The sequence below is a fragment of the Crinia signifera genome, chromosome 8, assembly GCF_055691185.1.
Source record: "Crinia signifera chromosome 8, ASM5569118v1, whole genome shotgun sequence".
Lineage (NCBI taxonomy): Eukaryota > Metazoa > Chordata > Amphibia > Anura > Myobatrachidae > Crinia > Crinia signifera.
In genome coordinates, this window is record NC_139224.1 from 95,251,328 (window position 1) to 95,275,646 (window position 24,319).

General features: G+C 43.7%; 1 protein-coding gene across 2 annotated transcripts in view; it reads left to right on the forward strand.

Annotated features, from left to right (window-relative positions):
- Window positions 1-24,319, forward strand: part of CFH (complement factor H) — a 401,411-nt gene that overhangs the window by 352,039 nt on the left and 25,053 nt on the right. For both annotated transcript variants that reach the window (XM_083156807.1, XM_083156808.1), the window contains one exon: window positions 3,754-3,945. In XM_083156807.1, the coding sequence (XP_083012933.1) occupies window positions 3,754-3,945 (192 nt within the window). The remainder of the gene's footprint in view (window positions 1-3,753; window positions 3,946-24,319) is intronic.

A 24,319-nucleotide genomic window follows, 5' to 3' on the forward strand; every position in this document is an offset into this window, starting at 1 on the left:
TTCCACTGTATTGGTGCTTCGGGGGTCTTGCTAATGCGACATAGCACCCACCAACATTCCACCAGAATCTGTGCTGCAAAATCCAAATATCACTCCTTCCCTTCTGAGTCCTGCCATGCACCCAAATGGTATTTTTTGGTCACATGTGAGGCATTGCCGTACTCGGGAGAAATTGGGGCACAGATTTTGGGGTGCTTTGTCTCCTTCATTCCTTGTGAAAATGAAAAATTTTGAGCCAGAACTGCATTTTTGTGTAATAAATGTAATTTTTCATTTGCACAGCCCAGTTGTATCAAAATTGGTGAAACCCCTGGGGGTTTGAAATGTACACTATACCCCTAGATGAATTCCCTGAGGGGTGTAGTTTGCAAAATGGGGTCACTTGTGGGGGGGTTCCACTGTATTGGTGCTTCGGGGGTCTTGCTAATGCGACATAGCACCCACCAACATTCCACCAGAATCTGAGCTGCAAAATCCAAAAATCACTCCTTCCCTTCTGAGTCCTGCCATGCACCCAAATGGTATTTTTTGGTCACATGTGAGGCATTGCCGTACTCGGGAGAAATTGGGGCACAGATTTTGGGGTGCTTTGTCTCCTTCATTCCTTGTGAAAATGAAAAATTTTGAGCCAGAACTGCATTTTTGTGTAAAAAATGTAATTTTTCATTTGCACAGCCCAGTTGTATCAAAATTGGTGAAACCCCTGGGGGTTTGAAATGTACACTATACCCCTAGATGAATTCCCTGAGGGGTGTAGTTTGCAAAATGGGGTCACTTGTGGGGGGGTTCCACTGTATTGGTGCTTCGGGGGTCTTGCTAATGCGACATAGCACCCACCAACATTCCACCAGAATCTGAGCTGCAAAATCCAAAAATCACTCCTTCCCTTCTGAGTCCTGCCATGCACCCAAATGGTATTTTTTGGTCACATGTGAGGCATTGCCGTACTCGGGAGAAATTGGGGCACAGATTTTGGGGTGCTTTGTCTCCTTCATTCCTTGTGAAAATGAAAAATTTTGAGCCAGAACTGCATTTTTGTGTAAAAAATGTAATTTTTCATTTGCACAGCCCAGTTGTATCAAAATTGGTGAAACCCCTGGGGGTTTCAAATGTACACTATACCCCTAGATGAATTCCCTGAGGGGTGTAGTTTGCAAAATGGGGTCACTTGTGGGGGGGTTCCACTGTATTGGTGCTTCGGGGGTCTTGCTAATGCGACATAGCACCCACCAACATTCCACCAGAATCTGAGCTGCAAAATCCAAAAATCACTCCTTCCCTTCTGAGTCCTGCCATGCACCCAAATGGTATTTTTTGGTCACATGTGAGGCATTGCCGTACTCGGGAGAAATTGGGGCACAGATTTTGGGGTGCTTTGTCTCCTTCATTCCTTGTGAAAATGAAAAATTTTGAGCCAGAACTGCATTTTTGTGTAAAAAATGTAATTTTTCATTTGCACAGCCCAGTTGTATCAAAATTGGTGAAACCCCTGGGGGTTTCAAATGTACACTATACCCCTAGATGAATTCCCTGAGGGGTGTAGTTTGCAAAATGGGGTCACTTGTGGGGGGGTTCCACTGTATTGGTGCTTCGGGGGTCTTGCTAATGCGACATAGCACCCACCAACATTCCACCAGAATCTGAGCTGCAAAATCCAAAAATCACTCCTTCCCTTCTGAGTCCTGCCATGCACCCAAATGGTATTTTTTGGTCACATGTGAGGCATTGCCGTACTCGGGATAAATTGGGGCACAGATTTTGGGGTGCTTTGTCTCCTTCATTCCTTGTGAAAATGAAAAATTTGGAGACAGAACTGCATTTTTGTGTAAAAAAATTTATTTTTCATTTTCACTGCCCAGTTGTACCACAATTGGTGAAACCCCTGGGGGTTTGAAATGTACACTATACCCCTAGATGAATTCCCTGAGGGGTGTAGTTTGCAAAATGGGGTCACTTGTGGGGGGGTTCCTAACTTTTAGCATCTTATGGTGCCTAGAAACCTACATGGTGCCTAAAAAATAATCTCATAAAAAGGAGGCTCCAAAATCAAGTAGGTGCTCCTTCTATTATGAAGCCTGTGGTTTGGTCAACGTGCACACTAGGGCCACATATAGGATATTTATGAAAACAAAAGAATTGGGGGAATCAATTTTTAGTCACATTTCTCTAGTAAAATCTACTGTGTTCCTTAGAAAAATGTATTAAAATTGCAAATCTGCAAAAAAAATGAAATTTTGAAATTTCACCTACACTTTGTTTTAATTCCTGTGAAACACCTAAAGGGTTAACAAACTTCCAAAATGCTGTTTTGAATACTGTGAGGGGTGCAGTTTTTGAAATGGCATCATTTATGGGGGTGTCTCACATACAAGTCCCTCAAAGTCACATCAGAACTGAACTGGTCCCTAAAAAAATCAGTGTTTGAAATTTTCTTGAAAATTTGAGAATTTGCTATTCATATTTTAAGCCTCCTAGTGTCCAAATTAATTAAAAGGATGTTGAAATAATGATGGAAACATAAAGTAGACATATGGTCTATGTTAGTTATTAACTATTTTGAGTGGTATGATTATTTGTCTCACAAGCAGAAAATTTTACATTTTGAAAATTGCTAAATTTTCCATTTTTTTACGACATTTTGGTATTTTTCACAAAAAAACACAGACTGTATCGACCCAAATTTACCACTAACTTGAAGTACAATGTGTCACGAGAAAACAATCTCAAAATCACTGGGATAAGTAAAAGCAAAAAAAAGTTATCCCCACTTAAGTGATACATGTCAGATTTGAAAAAAAGGGCTCTGTCAGGAAGGCAAAAACATGCTGCGTCAGGAAGGGGTTAATATGTATACTTTAGAGCAGAGAAGGGAAAGCGTGGACATAATAGAAACTTTCAAATATATCAAGGGTTTTAACAAGGTACAGGTGCGAGACATTCTTCACAGGAAGAGGAGCAGCAGAACACGAGGACATGCACTGAAACTAGAGGAAGGAAGATTCAGGAGAAATGTGAGGAAGCATTACTTCACAGAAAGAGTAGTAGATAAGTGGAATAGCCTCCCATCAGAGGTGGTAGAGACAAATACAGTAGTACAATTTAAACATGCTTGGGATAGGCATATTGATATCCTTACAAAAAAATAAGGATCAACTATGGTTTGAGGTAACATGTTTCAAAAAGGGGCAGACTAGATGGGCCAAGTGGTTCTTATTTGCCGTCAAATTCTATGTTTTTATGGTTAATCACTGGTATAAAAGTGCTTCTATCCAATTTGGATATAGTAGTTATAAAAAAAAATGTGTTCATTGTTCCTGACTTCTTGTCCAGTGGTAGCACATCCCAGATGCTCCTGAACTATACCAGTCAAGAAAGAGAGCTATAAGAGTGCCTTCGTTAACTACAATATACAATTCTTAATACCATCTGGTCTTGTGCGACTGACCTTCAATGCAATCACTGCAATCACTTTGGATCACTGTAACATGTTCCTCCATTACCTCAGTTGTGTACTTAATGAACCGGATCTGCATTAAAACTCAGGACAAGAAACCGGTAACACTGGTACAACATTTTAACTGATGATTCAATGTCTTTACAACATATAACAGGGTTACACAAAGATAGAAAATACTCACCTTAAATGTGCTCCCAATTACCATATTACAAGCTGATTGCCTGTCACACCTGGTGGTGCCAGATCTGATATACTGTATCTAATTATTTTTGTGTGTGTTTTTATGTTTCTTACAGAGCCATGTAAAATTTTCCAAAGTGACACTGATGTCAAAAATGTTCAGCTGGTATCACCTAGTGACCTTCAAAAAGAGGTTCCAAATGGCGAAGAAGTAAAGATTGTCTGCAAGCAAGGATATAGACGTCCAACATCTGTAAGGGCTGTATGCGACAATGGGAACATGAGATATGACAGATGTTTTGTTGGAGGTACAATAAGAATATCTTATATTCTCCTAAAGGGAAAATGTAACCAAACGGGAACAGGAAATTACTGCTGATATTTGTAGGAGCTAAATCCCACTTAAAGTAACATTTTTTCCTTGACATTTAGTAGTGTTATTCAGGATAATTATAAAATACTGTAACAATTATAGCATGTGGCATATCATACATTGTGACATCACATTGTCTAGCCTGTAGCACATGAAGAAGTCACTGTCCAGGTTGGTATCCAGATGGCGGTTAGACAATGTATAGGTTGACAGTCAATAGATCAGCAACAAGGGGTCAGCATGCACATGGTCGACATTGACAAAGGTCGACACAAGCAATAGGTGGGCTTGGAAATGGTAGACACATTAATCATTTTTCAGCTTTTTTTTATACTTTACCATCCACGTGGACACCGATTAGGAACAGAAAAAGTACTGACAAGTCCTTGGCGCAGACAGTGAACTCTCTTATGTTCTCGTTAGTTCTACCTCAAAAACAAAGAGAGAAAACAACAATAGTGCAATACAGTAAAAAACAATAGCACATATATTGCTATAGAGCTATTCACAGATGGTATGACTCGTACCCTTAAGGTCAGTCTACTTTTCAGGGTAGACTTAGATCGCTTATTTGGGGAGCGGTAACGTCACCATTGAATCTTGAGTACCCCCAACTCCCGATGTCACATGTAAATAAAGCAAAAGCTGGTATAGTGAAGTACCGGTTTTTATTACAACAGATATTAAATTAAAAACAAGGTATGCCACAGCTGACTCTCACCGAGTGATGTTGTCTACAACAGATAAGTAGATAATAAAAGCAGATGTTGAAACAATAAACAGGCGTCCCTGGAAGCTGGTCACCCTGGTCGGTCAGCAGTTCCCCTTTTCCTCTGCATGGCCAACGCGTTTTGAAACCCACAGGTTTCTTTCTCAAGGCATGTGGAGGAAAGGTGCCTGATCCCATATTCATACCCCTATTGGGGATATCCTATTACCAGACATGGAATATCCTAACAATCTAATCCTGGATTCTCCTTTATAAACAATGTCCCCTTTAGTTCCATGTTTTTCAGAAGATATTATGCACATATGTCCATAATCACAGCGATTTTGGCGCGATTTTTCTTCCGGCTCCCAGTCCTCAACGGAAGCGGAAGTGACGTTTGCGGTCCACCAGCAATCCCCTTTACATTCCACCGGCTTTTCCCTCCACTTCCAGTTTCCAGTCCCGCCCGGAAGCGGAAATTACATTTGCGGTCCACCGGCGGTCATATTTGCATTCCAAATCTTATTGTTTCTGGTTTCTGTGCAACCCATCAATATTATAAAGGATACTTCTATCGGAAAAAAGTTCTTAAAGTGTCATGTGCATATTTTTCTTCCTCCGTTATTTTGAAGCATACATAATGGGAAATAAATATACCAAAAATTCATTAATCCTCATCATAAACATCATAAAAATTTTTGATAAAAAGTTATAAAAATCATTTATAAAACAAATCTGTAATCAGGAATCCTTATACGTAATGTTTTACTTTTATTTTTAAAAAACTACTACATGAACCATTTAGGCTCAAAGTCTTGGTTAAGACCTTAGGAACGAGAGTTTGATGGTTATAAATCTTGGTCATTTCATTTTTAGCTAAAGACGCAGCAATATCTCCACCTCTGCTGTCGCCTTTAATTTTCCTCAGATCATATTTTTTTTTATAAAATCAGGATTGCATTGATGTTTGAGTTTAAAATGCATGTGTGTCTCCAGACCTTTCCGAATATTCCTAATGTGTTCGGTCATTCTAACTTTAAACGGTCTGCTCGTCTTCCCAATATAAAATTGATTACATTGACACTCAATCCCATAAATGACATTAAAAGAATGACAAGTTAGAAAATCCCTGACCACATGTCTCTTCTCGTTAATAACTGTCACAAACATAATTGGACTACCTGCCTATCAGCTCGGGAATTGGCTAGACCTAACGCAGAGGTGCGGAGTCTAACCGTGCTGAGGGTTTTCTGCCAGTGACCCCTCCAATTGGGATTTGGGCTTCTGCGGCACTCGACACGTCGGTCGCGGTCCTCTGGTTAGGTTTCCCTTTATGAGCTGGAGGCCGGGAGTAGGAAATATGGGGAGGCGGTCGTCTAGCCGGGTTGGTATCAATGCGGTCAGTTAGGTACCCAGGGAAGAGGCAAAGAAGGTCCAAATCAAGCCGGGTCATACACGGGAGACACAGTTGTGGTACACTGGGATGCGATGGAGGGATGGTCGGTAGCAAGCTGAGGTCATACACGGAGGGGTCAAATGGAGTACCAGGGTCAAGCGGGAGAGTCGTCAGGAACTAGCTGGGTCAAAACAATAGCAAGGGTGATAAGGTACAAGGCACAGGAACGCTGGAGTAGGTGTGAGCCTATACTCTGGCAGGGATTGCCTGCCAGAGACTTCCTTTATACTGTGAGCTGACTACGTCAGCTTCCTGCCTGTCTCTTTAAATCCTAGAGCTTGCGGCGCGTGCGCCCCTAGTGAGCGTGCGTCCATGTACCCGGAAGCCGGACGCACGCTGCCGGAGCTCCAAGAGAAGGAGACGCCGCCAGCCCGCTATCTTGCCGGCTACCGCCCGCATCAGACCGGCTTCGCCTGGTCTGCCCAGCCTGCTGCCCGAGCTGCCGCCTGACATGCCCAGCCTGCCGCCCGCCATGCCCAGCCTGCCACCCGCAGTAGTCACGTCCCCGGACCCGGTAAGAGACTCCCGCGGTCCGGGAGACTGTGACATTACCCCCTACCCTAGGGGTGGGCACCGAACACCCTATGAAAGGCTTATTGGGATATTTTCGATGGAACTTGTGGAGTAACTGTGGGGCGTGAATCTCAGAGGCCTTAACCCAGCAACGCTCTTCAGGACCGAATCCTTTCCAGTCAATGAGGAATTGAACACGACCCCTGGAAACCCTTGAATCCAGAATCTGACTTATTTCATATTCCTCATGACCTCCTGCCAGGAGGGGTGTATAAGAACGTCTGAGGGAAGAGAACCTATTGATAATAAGCGGTTTTAGAAGTGACACATGAAAGACGTTGGGAATCCTAAGGGATCTAGGAAGTTTGAGTCTTACTGCCACTGGATTAACTACTTGAAGAACATGAAAGGGGCCGATGAATCTTTGAGCTAATTTCATGGATGGGACTTTGAGCCTTAAGTGTCTCGTGGAGAGCCATACTCTATCTCCGGGTTTAAATTAAGGAGCTTCTTTCCTTTTATAATTGGCGAAGCGTCTATAGCGATCAGAGGATTTACTAAGGTTTCTTCTCACCTCAGACCAGATGCTCAAAAATTTCTTTACCGTATGTTGAACGGCTGGCAGAGTACTAGAAGATTTGGAAAAAATTTCAGGAAGATTAGGATGAAATCCATTTTGAATGAAGAATGGGGAATGCCCGGTGGACTCATGGTACAGATTGTTGTGGGCAAACTCTGCCCAGGGGAGCAGGGACGCCCAATCATCCTGATTGGCTGACACGTAAATCCTTAAGAACTTCTCGAAGTCCTGGTTAACCCTTTCGGTTTGTCCATTGCTCTGGGGATGGTAAGCCGAAGAGAAGTTGAGTTTAATGTCAAAGGAAGAGCATAAAGCTTGCCAAAACTTGGAAGTGAATTGGACTCCTCTATCTGACACAATACTTTGAGGAAACCCGTGCAACCTAAAGATATTTTTGATAAAGCTCTTGGCAAGCTTAGAAGCAAAGGGAAGGCCCTTGAGGGGAATGAAATGGGCCGCCTTGGAAAAACGATCCACCACCACCCAGATAGTATTAAAACCCTGGCTAACAGGAAGCTCGGTGATGAAATCCATCGAAATGTCAACCCAGGGGTGACTTGGAACTGGAAGGGGCTGAAGCAACCCAACTGGAGCTTGTGGTATAGACTTGTGTTGAGCACATGTATCGCAAGCAGCTACAAAGTTCTTGAAGTCTGTTTTAACTGATGGCCACCAGTAGTTACGACAAATGATCTCTGTAGTCTTCTTAGTACCAGCGTGTCCGGTGAAGTGAGAGGAGTGGAACCAACGTAGAAGTTTAGTTCGAGATTTTAATGGCACAAACGTCTTCCCTACAGGAACTTTAATCTTCTTGGAGGATGCAATAAAACAAGATGACTTTAAGATGGGCTTCTGGTCATTTAACTCCTCTGAAGCAGCTGGCCCAAAGACTCGCGAAAGTGCATCTGCTTTAATGTTTTTGTCTCCTGGACGATAAGTTAACACTAGATTGAATCGGTCAAAAAATAAGGACCATCTAGCCTGTCTGTAATTTAGGCAATCTTAAGGTACATCAGGTTTCTGTGGTCAGGATAGACTGTTACTGGGAATCTTGCACCCTCTAATATATGACGCCATTCTTGTAGAGCCAATTTGATGGCTAACAGCTCTTTATCTCCTACTGCGTAATTTCTTTCTGCAGGTTGAAATTTCTTGGAGAAGAAACCACAGGCATACCATTTGTTAGCCTCATCTTTTTGGGAAAGAACTGCCCCCACCCCTACTGAAGATGCATCCACTTCCACAAAGAAGGGTTTGTCAGGATCAGGCCGCCTTAGGATGGGTGCAGACACAAAGAGTTGCTTGAGTAACGAAAAGGCTTGCTTAGCCTCCGAAGACCATTCCTTAGTATTCTCTCCTTTGCGAGTAAGCTTGGTTATTGGAGCTACCACAGAAGAGTAATCTTTTATAAACTGTCTGTAGAAGTTGCAAAAACCCAAAAAGTGTTGAATGGATTTCAACCCTACCGGTTGCGGCCAGTCAGAGATTGCAGACAATTTTTTGGGGTCCATCCGTAACTCTGAACCAGTAACAATGAACCCCAAGAAAGGCATCTCTTGTTGTTCAAATGAGCATTTCTCTAGTTTGCAGTGCAACCGGTGCTTACGGAGGCGAGCTAGAACTTCTTGAACATGCTGCTGATGTGTATGAAGGTTTCCTGAAAAAATTAAGATGTCGTCCAGGTAGACAATAACAAATTTGTTCAACAAATCTTGGAAGATAAGATTCATGTATCTTTGGAAAACTGCCGGGGCGTTGCTCAATCCGAACGGCATCACTAAGTACTCAAAGTGTCCATCTCGCGTGTTGAAGGCCGTCTTCCACTCATCTCCTGACCTAATTCGGATCAAATTATATGCCCAGCGGAGATCCAGTTTCGTGAAAAAATGTGCCCCTTTGATTTTGTCAAAGAGTTCAGAGATAAGAGGAAGGGAAAAACGATCCTTTACGGTGATGGCATTGAGACCCCTATAATCAATACAAGGCCTGAGGCCCCCGTCTTTCTTTTGGACAAAAAACAGACCCGCTCCCGCTGGTGATTTGGATTCCCTCATAAAACCTCGCTCCAAATTATCCTTGATATAATCTGAAACTGCCTGAGACTCCGCCATGGACAACGGGAAGACTCGGCCATGAGGAGGACATTTCCCAGGAACTAAATCGATGGCACAGTCCCAAATCCTATGGGCTGGCAGCTTCTCTGCTTCTTTCTTGCTGAAAAAGTCCGCAAAGGCTTGATAAGAGATTGGAAGCTTGGCCCCGGACCCCAGCTTGGAGGAAGATACAGTACAGGAATGTCGTTTGATCTGTTCAAGGCATCGCCCCTGACACTCCTGCCCCCATGCCAATACTTGAGGACGCTTCCAGTCCAGCACAGGTGAATGTAACTGTAGCCATGGCAATCCCAAAATGACGGGATTCTCTGCTGAAGGAAGCACGAAGAAGGAAATGGACTCTTGATGAAGAATCCCTACTTTCATCTGTACTACTGAAGTACAGTATTGGAACGAATACTTGAAAAGGACAACCTATTGCCATCTACCCCTATAATGTGTAGGGGGTTCGTCAGGCCGTGACAAGGAACTCCCAAGCGTTTAGCTGTTTCTGCGGTGATAAAATTACCATCCGCGCCGGAGTCTAGGAAGGCTTTGAGGATCAAGAAGAAGTTCCCATAAATTAGGGTTACATCGATGGTGAATCCAATTGCGGACACTCGAGAAGAGGTATATGATAGTGTGCCTAACCTGACCCCCTTACAATCAGTTAGGCCTTGTCGTTTCCCGGACGCTTGGGGCAAGCAGAGAGAAGATGACCTGACTCCCCGCAATACAGACACAACCGATTTTTAAATCTTCGCTCTCTTTCTGCGAAAGGAAGGCGAGCTTTCCCAATCTGCATGGGTTCCTCCAATTGCTGACTTGCAACGGAAGCCGATGCCGAAGGTGGGCTAGTTGCTGGAGGAATAAATCGGGGTGCCGACTTGAAACTGTACTTCCGGGATTGTTCCCTCTCCTTATCCCTCTCTTGGTAACGGAGGTCCACCCAGGTACATAAGGAAATGAGGTCGTCCAAAGAAGTCGACGGCTCCCGACCTGCCAATTCATCTTTAATTTTCTCAGATAGCCCCTGTGTGAACATGGCCATCAGAGCCTCCTTGTTCCACCCTAATTCGGATGCGAGGGTCCTGAACTGAACCGTGTATTGTCCCACAGTCTGGGTTCCTTGTCTTAGCCGTAGAATGGCTGAAGCGGCGGATGTCACCCTACCAGGTTCATCAAAAACCTTACGGAATTCGGTGATGAATTCGGTGATGCTATTAATCACCGCGTGATCCTTCTCCCAGAGTGGAGAGGCCCAGGACAGAGCTTGACCCGTGAGTAGGGAAATCATGTAGGCTACCTTCGCCCTATCTGACGGGAAGGATGCAGCATGTATTTCAAATTGGATGAGGCACTGATTTAGGAATCCCCGACACTCCTTTGGGTTCCCATCAAATTTAGCGGGGTTCGGAATGCCTGTCTCTTTAAATCCTAGAGCTTGCGGCGCGCGCGCCCCTAGTGAGCGCGCGTCCGTGTACCCGGAAGCCGGACGCACGCTGCCGGAGCTCCGAGAGAAGGAGATGCCGCCAGCCCGCTATCTTGCCGGCTACCGCCCGCATCAGACCGACTTCGCCTGGTCTGCCCAGCCTGCTGCCCGAGCTGCCGCCTGACATGCCCAGCCTGCCGCCCGTCATGCCCAGCCTGCCACCCGCAGTAGTCACGTCCCCGGACCCGGTAAGAGACTCCCGCGGTCTGGGAGACTGTGACAATAACTATCTCAGTTATTTTGAGTCCAAAATAGTTTTTGATAGTTTTACAACCCATACATGTACCACACCTATAGAACCCTATAGATGTTATTGTGGATTATTTAGGGGATACAGGACAAACTTTTCACAAGTTTGGATTTTAGGTTGGGAGCCCTTCTAAATATACACACTGGATTTGTTTCAAGGAGCTGAAAATCCCACAAATCCAGTGTGTATATTTAGAAGGGCTCCCAACCTAAAATCCAAACTTGGTGACGTTACCGCTCCCCAAATAAGCAATCTAAGTCTACCCTGAAAAGTAGACTGACCTTAAGGGTACGAGTCATACCATCTGTGAATAGCTCCATAGCAATATATGTTCTATTGTTTTTTTACTGTATTGCACTATTGTTATTTTCTCTCTTTGTTTTTGGGGTACAGCCGACGAGAACATAAGAGAGTTCGCTGTCTGCACCAAGGACTTGTCAGTACTTTTTCTGGTTCTATATGTTTATTTGTGTATGATTGGTGATTCATACAACTGATTCCAGAGTCCATAGGCAGCGATTAGTGCAGAGATCTATCCATTATTCCTTTTTACCGATTGGGAACAGTATAGTGTGCGTGCACATTTGCCCCTGAACTTGCAGCACAGGCATGTGGTAGGCAAAGGGAAGAAGGTATGGGGAGGGAGTTCGTGCACAAGCAATAATGAAGATTAGTAAAGATCCACCATTAAAGATAATTATTAACCAAATGGTATAATCGACATAGCTCAAGTGAAGGTGCTCCCCAGAGAGTCATAAATTGAAGGTTTTGGAGAAAGAAAGGCACTCTCTCTGTGCTTGGGCACTCTCTTATTGTAATATTTTTATTTTTATTATGAATTTAAACAAAAATTAAAGAATGCCCATTTAAAGACACACATACACATATATAACCTTAAGATTGTGGCAAATATTAACCCCTTCCCGACGAGGCCTTTTTTGTTAATTTTTTTTTTTTTTCTCCTCGCGTTCAAATAAGCGTAACTTTTTTAATTTTTCGGCTATATAGACACATGAGGGCTTTTTTTTTGCGGGACAAGTTGTACTTTTTAATGGTACCATTTACTATACCGTATAATATTCTGGGGAATCAGGAAATAATTCAATGTGGGGTAAAAAAGAAAAAAAACGCAATTCCACAATTTTGCGCTGGTTACGGTTTTTTTGGAGTTCATAGTTCGTTTAAAATGATGGGTTATCTTTATTCTATGGGTCGTTACGATTCCGGTGATACCAAACTTATATAGTTTTCGTTATGTTTTATTACTAAAAAAAAAAATAGAAACTTTTACGGTTTTTCTAATTTGCGTCGCGTCGCCATGTTCTGCGGCTTATAACTTTTTTATTTTTCCACCTACGGACCTGGGTGAGGGCTCATTTTTTGCGGGCTGAAGTGTACTTTTTAATTAATACCATTATGGGATATGGGCGACTTTCTGATCTCTTTTAGTTATTTTTTTTTGGGTAGGCGATGCGACCAAAAAACTTAGTTTTGGCGTTGGGAATTATTTTCCGTTTAACCGTGCGGGATAACTAATGTTATATTTTAATAGATCGGACTTTTAGGAACGCGGCGATACCAAATATGTTTATTTTTTATTTTTTTTATTTGTGAAATGGGGAAAGGGGGGTGATTTGAACTTTTAATATTTTTTTATTTTTTTTTTATTTTTAAACTTATTTTTTTTTTTTTTTTTACTTTTACTACAAGGCCCCCTAGTGTACTTGACCACTAGGGGGCGCGATCGCCTGTACTAGGTTCAGCCATAGAGCTCTATGGCTGAACATAGTGATTTTCAGCACTTCCTATTACATCCTGCCTCAGGCAGGATGTAATAGGAATGCTGACATGGCCAGCACAGGGGTCTACATTAGACCCCTGGCTGCCATGGCAACCGATCGGCACCCTCCGATCTCGCCGCGGGGGGCCCCGATCGGCGCCGGAGGGGGGCGCCCCCCCTCCGATCAGCTATTTAAGCACTGCGGGCGCTTTGCCCGCGGTGCTTAAAGGGTTAAACGGCCACGATCGGCGAACTCGCCGCTCGTGGCCGTGAGAGCAGGTACCTGGCTGTAATATACAGCCATTACCTGCTCTCTTTCAAGCCAGCTCACTCCGTGAGCTGGCTTGATTCCCCCGCAACCGACACATGACGTATATATACGTCATGTGTCGGGAAGGGGTTAAATATTCAAGGTGTTAAAAGCATGAAAAATCTAATGATGCATCACAAATGTACAGACACTGTATCTAATAATGACAAATTAACATGATCCACATGTAGCATAAATGTATATGTCAATACAGTCTCTGTACCAGGAAAAAGTACTGAAATCAAAATAATTGGCAATTTGCCAGATAATTGAATAGGTTCTGCACTGGGTACAGCAGCTGGCAATGGTGCTTGGATTAGCACCAATGGTGGTGAGAGGGAACAGGGCCTAACGTTCTCACTAGGGCCTGAAGAAAGTGTGCTGCTATCTTGGGCGGATTGGGTTTTAAAACCAGCCCGGGAAATTTCTCAAAGCAGCCCATATGGGAGGGCGGGATCTTAAGAGGGAGCGTGGTCAGGGGGAATATTCCCTCTTAATAAAACCTGTATCCTTATTTTACTGAACTAGAATACAGTATGCAATTTTTTCCCCACCTTGTATTTGCCACAATACTCCCTTTTTCTATTTAATACTATATATTTCTAATCTAATTCTACATAACTGTTCTTCTTTCTAATCTAACGCTTAAAAAGTGTGCATGGGTAGAGTTAGGCTGCAAGGGTCTGCGTATGGGTAGAGTTAGGCTGCGGGGAGTTTGTGTATGGGTAGAGTAAGGCTGTGGGGGTGTGTGTATGGGTAAAGTTAGGCTGCGGGTGTATGTATGGGTAGAGTTAGGCTGTGAGAAGTGTTTCTATGGGGAGAGATAGGCTTCGGGAGTGTGTGTATGGGTAGAGTTAGGCTGCGAGAAGTGTGTATGGGAAGTTAGACTGCAGGAGTGTGTCTATGGGTAGAGTTAGGCTGTGGAGGTGTGTGTATGGGTAGAGTTAGGATGTGGAGGTGTGTGTATGGGTAGAGTGACTGGATTAAACATGGTCGCTCAGCACATCGCGTTGCACTAGCAAAGCACCCCACGATGCTGTGTGCTGAATGATCGTACCGAGCGGGGTTTTGCCTATTGTTTATAGGCAAAACCCCATATTCTTGCCAGTTCTGATAACCCTGACAGTTTGGTGCACCTTTTGTCCAGTGTAGTGTACTAACCTGGCTTAAGTTTCATTATGTGGCCTGAAGTTCGCTCCGTCGCTGACCCAATGTACTTCCGGTCCCTTCCAGCACCTGCGCTACTGCGTCCCATTGCCCCGTTTAAGCACACACTTGTATTGGCAGACAGCACGACAAACACTGTAACTGTATATGCCGACAACTACTACTCACACACACGCATTTCTCAATGTCAGGATTCACTGATCCCCTGTAAGTGTCCCCAAACTTAGGTCTTCTCTCTTGGGAGCTTGTGGCAAACCGCCCCCCCCCCCCTCCCCCCTCCCCCCGCTTCATGGCCACAGGAAAATTTATTTACAATATTTTCCCGTTGCCCTCCATAAAAGAAAGCCTCCGGCTATCCTGCTAATATATAAAGCAAACAGGTGTATTCAGGTCATTTATTTATAGTTTCTAATATACAGTAGTGCAGCATATTCTGTTGTGTTTTAAAATTGGAAACAGTGGTGAAACGAACTAGGTAGTAATAAACACAGTAAATTCAAAGCAGGGTCTTTTACCATCACATTCCCTCTAACATTTGAAGTGCAGAAATCAGTACACATTTAGGAAGGGGCGTGACCATGGGTAAAGTGGGTGTGGCCATGTGAAAAGTGGGCATGGCCACGTCCCCTTTCCGAATGTGTACTGGGCAGTTTTTTCCCCCCACATTTTTTAAATAAGTCGCAGTGACATTTTAAATTATATTTACAGTATAGTACACACTAGCTATTACTTTCACATGGAGCATGTGTACCTGACAAGATATTACTCCTCCCACGGCCGCTGCTCTTAGCTCTCTCTGCTCTGTGCTTGGCATCCAGAGATCGCCACTGTGCATGCGAGAGAGTCTAACAGCCACAGAGTTTTTCAGTCCCCTGAGTGCGTCGGTCCGCTGGCCTGGGACCCGCAATGCACAATTGGGAACGGTTGCTCTGCCCAAGGAGCGCTGTGCACCACTGACAGCCTGGAGCTAGGAGGAGGATGCGCACCGCTATCAGCCTCTGGAGCCAGGAGGAGTTCGGCTGATGAGAGAGAGCCAGAAAAAAATGGTACATTCGGTACACTTTTATTTGCTGGTACAGACCGTTAGAAAACGGTACTGTACCGGCAAATTCGGTACAGTTTTTTTTAAATTCATCAATCTTTATTTTAAATTCATTTCATACAAAAGACAATTACTTTTCACAAACATAATACATAATACACTTAAAATTACAATACACATACAGGTCACCGTCTTATCTAGTGTTTACTCTTATACTTCATATCTATTCTAATTTATCTGCATGTTAAAATAACCTTTTCAGAGCAGTGTCGTCGGCGGTAGTCCAGTCCACTGTAGTATACATTTATAGTGGTTGAATTCTTACTATTATAGTATTTATTTTTATTTTATTTTTTATTTATTATCTTTTTTCTTTCTTTCTCTTCCCCACCTGGGTTATATCCATTAGTGTCTATTTATAACATCGTTTGGTTCTCCATTATTGTACGTGTCTTTAGTAATAAAAAAAAAAAAAAAAAAAACATTCTAGAGAAAAAGAGTATTACATTAAGAAAACACCCCCCCAATATTATTTATGTCTAGATTTAATCCATTAGTGCCTATCTATAACACAATTCAATTCTTCAATATTGTACGTGTTTTTAGTAGTGACAAAAAAAAAAAAAGAGAACAAGCAGCAAACAAGTAAAGAGAAAAGCCCTTCTACCCTCCCTCTTCCCCTCCCTTCTCAAATCACATATGTTTATTAGTGTGTCTTATTTAGTGTTACTTAGTGTGTTTTTATATTTTAACACGTAAAGAGGCCCATTCGTCCTTTGTGACATTTTTATTTCTAGTATCAACTAATTGTGTTTGTGTATATTAATACTCTATATTTCCCACCATAACCCTCTTTATTACTTTATAACCCAACATATATCGTTTTCCATTTATTATTTTTCCCTTTAATCATCCATCCGACTGCTCTGATCTGGGCCTTGATCTTCCTCTATTTCATTTATTCTGTACATGCTAGAGTCGCACCATCTATCCCATTTACTATGGAATTTGGCCATTGCGTTTCTTGTATTGAACATGTGTTTCTCATGCTTAATCACATCTTTTACTAGGGCTCTCCATTTTACTATTTCTGGTTGTGCTGCAGAAAACCGAGTTCGCGCTATCATAACTTTTGCTAAAGTAATCAGACTTATAATATATGGGTATAGCTGTGTTGAATTACCTCCCTCCATTCCTAATCCAAATAAACATATCCTGGGGTTTAGCCGGGCAATGTTAGGCACTGTGACCCTGACATCTCTCCATACTTCTTCCCAAAATAGCTGGATTTTAGTGCATCCCCATATCAGGTGCCAGAAGTCCGCCCCTTCTTCTGCACACTTAGGACATCTTGTATTATCTCTTAAGCCTGCTCTATATAGCATCATCGGTGTACGATATACCCTATGTAGGGTGAAGAAGTGTACCTGTTGGTATCTTACACATGAAGTGGCATTTTTTAATAGCCCTATTACTCTTTTCCAATTCTCTGCTGTTAATGGTCCTATATCATTTTCCCATTTGATTTTGAGTTGGTCTAATAATTGAGGATTTTGGTTTGCATTAATATTCGCATATAGTTGTGCTATTTGTCCTTTCTTACTCATTTTACGCAGTGTCATTTTGACAGGTGATGTAGAAATTTCCAGGGTTTGTCCTGCAAATTGCCTTTCTATGGCGTGCCTCAATTGCAGATATCTATAGAAATTGCTATTTGATATTTCAAATTCATCCTGCAGTTGATTGAATGATTTAAATTGACCATTATTATATAATTGTCCTATTTCTAGTACACCTTTTTTTTGCCAGATATTGTTCATAGATAGCTTGTCTAGTTCTAAGTATTTTTTATTGAACCATATAGGGGTTTCTGCCTCTATTCCTGCCCATTCGAACAGTGTATGCACATATCTCCATACCAATGCTAATTGGCGGAATGTTGGGGCGATTCCTCTCAAAGAGTGACCCGATAACAGAAAGTGTATTGGAGCTTTCCACATTCCTAGCTGTTCCCCTACGAGGGCTTTTGTCGTGGGTTCTAATTTGTTAGTCACCCAGGCTTTCATAACCGCCATTTGTGATGCTACATAATAATTCCTCAGGTTCGGGAGAGCCAACCCTCCTTCTTCCTTTGGTTTATATAATGTTTTAATTGCCACTCGGGCCTGCTTATTCTTCCAGATAAATGAAGATAGTATTTTTTCTATAGCTGTAAATGTTGACTTGGGGATATACACAGGTGAATTTTGCCATACATATAGATATTTTGGTTGCATAATCATTTTAAACATGTTTATGCGTCCGGTTACTGTTATTGGCAATTTCCTCCATGTGTGTATCTTTTCCTTAAAACCTGCTGTAATTGGGTCAACATTCAACCTCACGTATTCCTGGACATCCGGAGTTATCCAGATTCCCAGGTACCTGAGCTTGAGTGTCCACCTCAGTGGATATAGATCCCGGTGCTCATCCGGTATTTTACCTGATACTGGAAGTATGCTTGACTTTTCCCAGTTAATTCGCAGTCCTGAGACTGCGCCAAAACTGTTCACCAGGTCAAGCATAGCCTGTATATTATTTTCTGGCTCTTGCAAGAATACCAGCATGTCGTCAGCATATAATGCCACGACATCTACAATTTCTCCAATCCTTATTCCCTTTATTTGAGGGTCTGACCGGATTTTGCAGGCTAATGGCTCTATTGCCATAGCAAATAATGCTGGCGACAGGGGGCATCCCTGCCTGGTTCCTCTCCCTAGATCAAATGTATCCGATACATATCCATTTATGGATATCATGGCGGACGGAGAGGTATATAGCATTTGAATCCACTTAATGAACCTTGATCCGAACCCCAGCTTCTGAAGCACCGCCCATAAATAATCCCAGTTAACAGTGTCGAAGGCCTTGGCGGCATCCAAAGATACCACCAAGGCCCCCGACTCCGCACTCCGATCTCTCTGCAAATGACAAAACAGGCGCCTCAAATTCTGGGTGGTCGTTCTTCCTGGTATAAAACCGGATTGGTCAATATGTATAATAGATTCTATCACCCTGTTTAGCCTTGTGGCCACCACCTTAGCCAGAATTTTGACGTCTGTATTTAACAGCGAGATGGGTCTGTATGAGTCTGGGGAAAGTGGATCCTTTTCTTTTTTTAGTATTAGAATTATTACTGCCTCCAGCATTGTAGGTGGAAGAGAGCCCCATTCAAGCAGCATGTTAAATAGCTCCGTTAGGTAGGGGATGAAGAAATCTCCATACTTCTTGTATACCTCTGTGGGTATCCCGTCCCTCCCTGGTGCCTTGTTGGCTGGGAGGGAAGAGATAGCCTCTGCTATTTCTTCTTTTGTGTATGGGGCTTCCAACATATTTGCTTCTTCAGCCGTTAAAGATGGCATGGGAATTTGTTGTAAGTATTCATGCAGATCTCTTTCAGTGTATCTCTCCCCAGACCCATACAGTTCTGCATAATATGCACGGAAAACCTCGGTTATATCTTTCCCGGAGTAGCACATTTCACCTGCTGAATTTTTAATGTTTGATATTAAATTACAGCTATTTTCCTCCTTGGCTATAAAAGCCAGCTGGCTGCCCCCTATCTCTGCCTGAAAGTACTGGCGGTGTCTACTAAACTGTGTTCTCCGTTTGGTTTTATTGTAAAGGTACTCTACCCATTCCTCTCTTGCATCTATCATATTTATCTTATTACTTAATGAGCAGGAGTTGATGTATTTCTCTTCTAGCTGGCAAAATTTATTTTCCAATTCATTTTCCTTACTTCTACTCTCTTTTTTAGCTTCTGATATCTTTTTTATAAAGGACCCTCTTATTACCGCTTTCATGGCATCATGTTTTATTGCCGGGTTTTGATATGCACTGTTATCTACTACATAGTTTTCCCAGTTTAATTTCATTTCTGCGTTTGTATCCACCACGTCCAACCAGAATGGGTTTAGTTTCCATCCTGTTTTCCCTCTATCCTGGTTTAGGTCGATTTTTAAATGTATTGGTGAATGGTCTGAAATCCCTTTAGACAGATATTCTATTCTAGTTACTGCAGGGGCCAGTATAGGGGATATTAAGAAAAGGTCTATTCTAGATAGCGTGTTATGGGTTGGTGAGTGGCAGGAGAATTTTAGAACCCCCGGATTCCTACTCCTCCATATATCCACCCAGCCTATCTCTGAAACTAATTTTGCGAATGGTGTCAGTTTGATTTCACCGTCTATCACTATCTGGCTCTTATTACCTCTCCATCTATCATACTTACTGCACATTATATTATTATAATCCCCCATGCATATAACCGGGACTTCTGGGGAATCAGATATGAATGTTAATGCTCGTTGCATAACATCACTGCTATACGGGGGAGGAATATACATTGCCAGTATATACATGGGTTTATAATTCACCACAGCTTTTAGAAAGATGTATCTACCATATGGGTCAATAAGGCTTGTTTCTACTTGAAATTTCAGTGATTTTTTTATCAGTATTGTAACACCCCTAGAATTATTTGTAAATGTGGAATGGAAGGTTAAGCCTATCCATGGCTTTTTCACAGCTTTTACTTTATCACCGCATAGATGTGTTTCTAGCAAGCAGATGATATCTGCGTCATATTTTCTAAGTTGGGACATAACTAGTGATCTCTTTATTTTATTATTGAGTCCCCTAACATTCCAGCTCACCAGACCTATCCCTTTTATACGATCATTCATGATTTATCAAGCCCAAATACATATATCATGCAGTTCATTTCCATATATAGCATATTGGTATATTCTATTGATTTTTGGTGACCTGACATACACATAACACATAATGCAATTCCTATACATATATACAACATTTAACAACCCCTCCCTCCTCCCTAACCCACCCTGTATAACCTCTACCCTTAAGGTATACCTAAATCCCTGTATCCCGTGAACTCCCATACTCTTTCTTCTTCGTGGGTATCAGAGCCCACAAGCTCCCATGATCTTGATGGAGCATGTAGCTCCCACACACCTTTTTTATTATAATTTCTTTATTCCTGGTCTCGTATTACTATTTATAAAGGGGAAACAAACAAAAAAAAAAAAAAAAAAAAAAAAAAAAGGGGGGGGAAAGGGTTTTTTATACCCACTAATTTTATCACAATTTATACATTATATACCCTTGATAAATTTTCTATGGATCATGGGGTCGGGGGAGGAAGATGGTATTAATAATCTACCCAATGAGGTCTTGATCAATAGATAGATTCCAGTAAGGGGTAGTATCTCCCTTGTCCCAGGCCTCATGCCCATTTAATACAGTTTAAATTCAGTAAAAAAAAAAAAAAAAAAAGAAGGGATTTTAAAAGTTTCCCTCTTCCCAAGGACATTCCCCCTAGCAGTTATTGCTTATTCATTTTTAATGTTTTTTTCTTTTTTCCAGCCAGTCCTCGACTTCTTTTGGATTTGAGAAAAAGCTTGTGGTATTCTCATAAATTACTCGCAATCTTGCAGGGAAGATCATGGAGTATTGGATATTTAAGTCTCGTAAAGCCTTTTTAACATGCACAAATCCTGCACGATTTTTTTGCACTTCGATGGCAAAGTCTGGGTAAAGCGACACTCTGTGGCCTTCATATGTGATCTGTCCTTTTTCACGGGCTGCTCTTAGGGCAGCATCTCTATCCTTGTAGTGCAATAGTCGGGCTATCAATGTTCTTGCGGGGGCGCCAGGTAGTGGCGGTCTCGAAGGTACCCTGTGTGCTCGTTCTACAGCAAACTGCTGGGTAAATATTTCAATTGAGAAAGTCTGCTTGAGCCATTGTTCAATAAATTTTTCTGTATCGCTCCCCTCTACTCGCTCTGGGAGCCCGACTATACGAATATTATTTCGCCGGAGCCTCCCCTCCATATCTGATACTTTTGTTTGTACATTTGAAATTTGAGCGGAGAGAGTTTCCACTTTTTTTATCAGTGGAGCAGTAGTATCTTCCAATTGTGAAATACGAGTCTCCGTTTCCTGTACTCTTTCTCTAATATTTTGAAGGTCTTGCCTTAATAGAGAAACATCCGATTGTACTTGGCCAATCCTCTCTGTTACCCTCTGTTCTGAGGCATTTATTGCCTGCAGGATTTGTTGTGTCGACTGTGTCGGCTCTACAATTGAGGTTTCCAATTCTACCCTGGAAGAGGGGGAACTTGGCACACTTTGTGAGGCGGCCTTAGAGGTTTGTGTGTTGCGGGCGAATTTTTCTAATTTAGCCGCGGCAGCTGTTGCTGCTGCTGCACCTTTCACCATTTTTTCCGTCTTTTTTATTTGCTTTGAAAAACAATGCTCAATATTACACACTGTGTTTTTTGTCTCTGTTACAGTAGGCCGCAACCGCAGTATACAATTGAGGATATTATGTTAGCCAGTTCTACTCAATCACAATCACAATGTTCCAGTAACCGAATGTCCCGGTATAGAGAAAAAAAAAAAAAAAAAAAATAAGTAAATTGCAGATTACCTGCTTTTGGACTCTTGGCTCAGCATATGTCCGTGGTGCAATGTATTAAGTTGTCTGCTGCAGATGTAATCGCCTCTGCTTCGCTATCTCCACCGTCCAATAGTGCAGCTCGATACCCAGCAGGCTAGTTACTGACCCCAACAATCTCTCCTTGCCTGGCCCTCTAGCCGGGTCTCCTGTAGCACACGGGGCAGTATCTGGAGCTCAGGGGGTATATCCTACCGGGTCCTACACCAGGCCTCCGAACTTAGGTGGTTTCTTGCTGGTAGACACTCGTCCGGTATACTTGCAGCTTTATCAGCCTTAAATTTCAGCGCCTCAGCCCAGTCCCCTGCGTCTCACAGCCAGCCTCCAGTCCCCTGGGCAGCCCCTTCAAATACCGCTGTGGCTGGCAGATGCCACAATATCCGCGTGGCCACTGATCCTCAGCGTCACCAGTCCTCTCCTGCACTTAGCTGGCCAGGGTCAGGATATCGGTGTCCTGCTCAGCACTACTGGCTCTCTCCCGTCTGTGCACGCCGTCTATCGGGGAGTCATCGGGGTAAGGATAAGGCGTTTCATGTGGTATTGCTGACTCTGCGTGCTCCGTTTGCCAGAATCAGAGTGCAGTGATTTGCCCACCGTTACCGGCCCGCTCTCTCTCTCTAGACGCTCCGTCAGCCGTGACCAGATTACCGGCGTCGCACTCTCTCCTTTCTGTGCGCTCCGCCGGAAGCGCTACACCGCGTCACCGGGAAGTCGGGTCCCGACTCTCCTCTCGTCCCCGCTCACCCGGCAGCGCGTTCCCTGTTCCACGTCCTCCGCACAAGGGGAATCAATCTCGCCCAGCCGGCTTGCAGTGAGTAACCACTGGCATTTTACTTTCTGCAGATAATACGGATGGTGCCTGCTGCTAGAGGGGTAGTTTTTCTAGCGAGATCAGGGTTTCATTGCGGATAGTGTGCAGGAGCTACAGCGTGCTGCTGCTACTCCATGCTCCTCCAGACCACCAAATTCGGTACAGTTGGAGGGTATGCCATCAACATTTTAGCGCTGAAACAATGATGAAAAGATGCTGCTTTGAATTTATTTACATTACCTGAGTGCAGCCGTATGCTTTGTACATTATATCGCCGAGATAGCTGGAGGATTTCTTTTATGGAGGCGATTACTCTATCGCTGCAAACCTGCGCACACCTTAACATGTCACTCCCCCCAGAACACCTTAACATGTCACTCCCCCCCCCAGAACACCTTAACATGTCACTCCCCCCAGAACACCTTAACATGTCACTCCCCCCCCCCCAGAACACCTTAACATGTCACTCCCCCCCTAGAACACCTTAACATGTCACTCCCCCCCAGAACACCTTAACATGTCACTCCCCCCCCCCAGAACACCTTAACATGTCACTCCCCCCCCCCAGGACACCTTAACATGTCACTCCCCCCCTAGAACACCTTAACATGTCACTCCCCCCAGAACACCTTAACATGTCACTCCCCCCCCCCCCAGAACACCTTAACATGTCACTCCCCCCCCCCAGAACACCTTAACATGTCACTCCCCCCCTAGAACACCTTAACATGTCACTCCCCCCCAGAACACCTTAACATGTCACTCCCCCCCCCCAGAACACCTTAACATGTCACTCCCCCCCCCTAGAACACCTTAACATGTCACTCCCCCCCCCCCCCCAGAACACCTTAACATGTCACTCCCCCCCCCCAGGACACCTTAACATGTCACTCCCCCCCCCCCAGAACACCTTAACATGTCACTCCCCCCCCCCAGAACACCTTAACATGTCACTCCCCCCCCCTAGAACACCTTAACATGTCACTCCCCCCAGAACACCTTAACATGTCACTCCCCCCCCCCCCCCAGAACACCTTAACATGTCACTCCCCCCCCCAGGACACCTTAACATGTCACTCCCCCCCCCCAGAACACCTTAACATGTCACTCCCCCCAGAACACCTTAACATGTCACTCCCCCCCCCCCCAGGACACCTTAACATGTCACTCCCCCCCCCCAGGACACCTTAACATGTCACTCCCCCCCCCCCCAGAACACCTTAACATGTCACTCCCCCCCCCCAGGACACCTTAACATGTCACTCCCCCCCCCCTAGAACACCTTAACATGTCACTCCCCCCCAGAACACCTTAACATGTCACTCCCCCCCCCCCAGAACACCTTAACATGTCACTCCCCCCCCCCCCCAGAACACCTTAACATGTCACTCCCCCCAGAACACCTTAACATGTCCCCCCCCCCCCCCCAGAACACCTTAACATGTAACTCCCCCCCCCCTAGAACACCTTAACATGTCACTCCCCCCCAGAACACCTTAACATGTCACTCCCCCCCCCAGAACACCTTAACATGTCACTCCCCCCCCCCTAGAACACCTTAACATGTCACTCCCCCCCAGAAC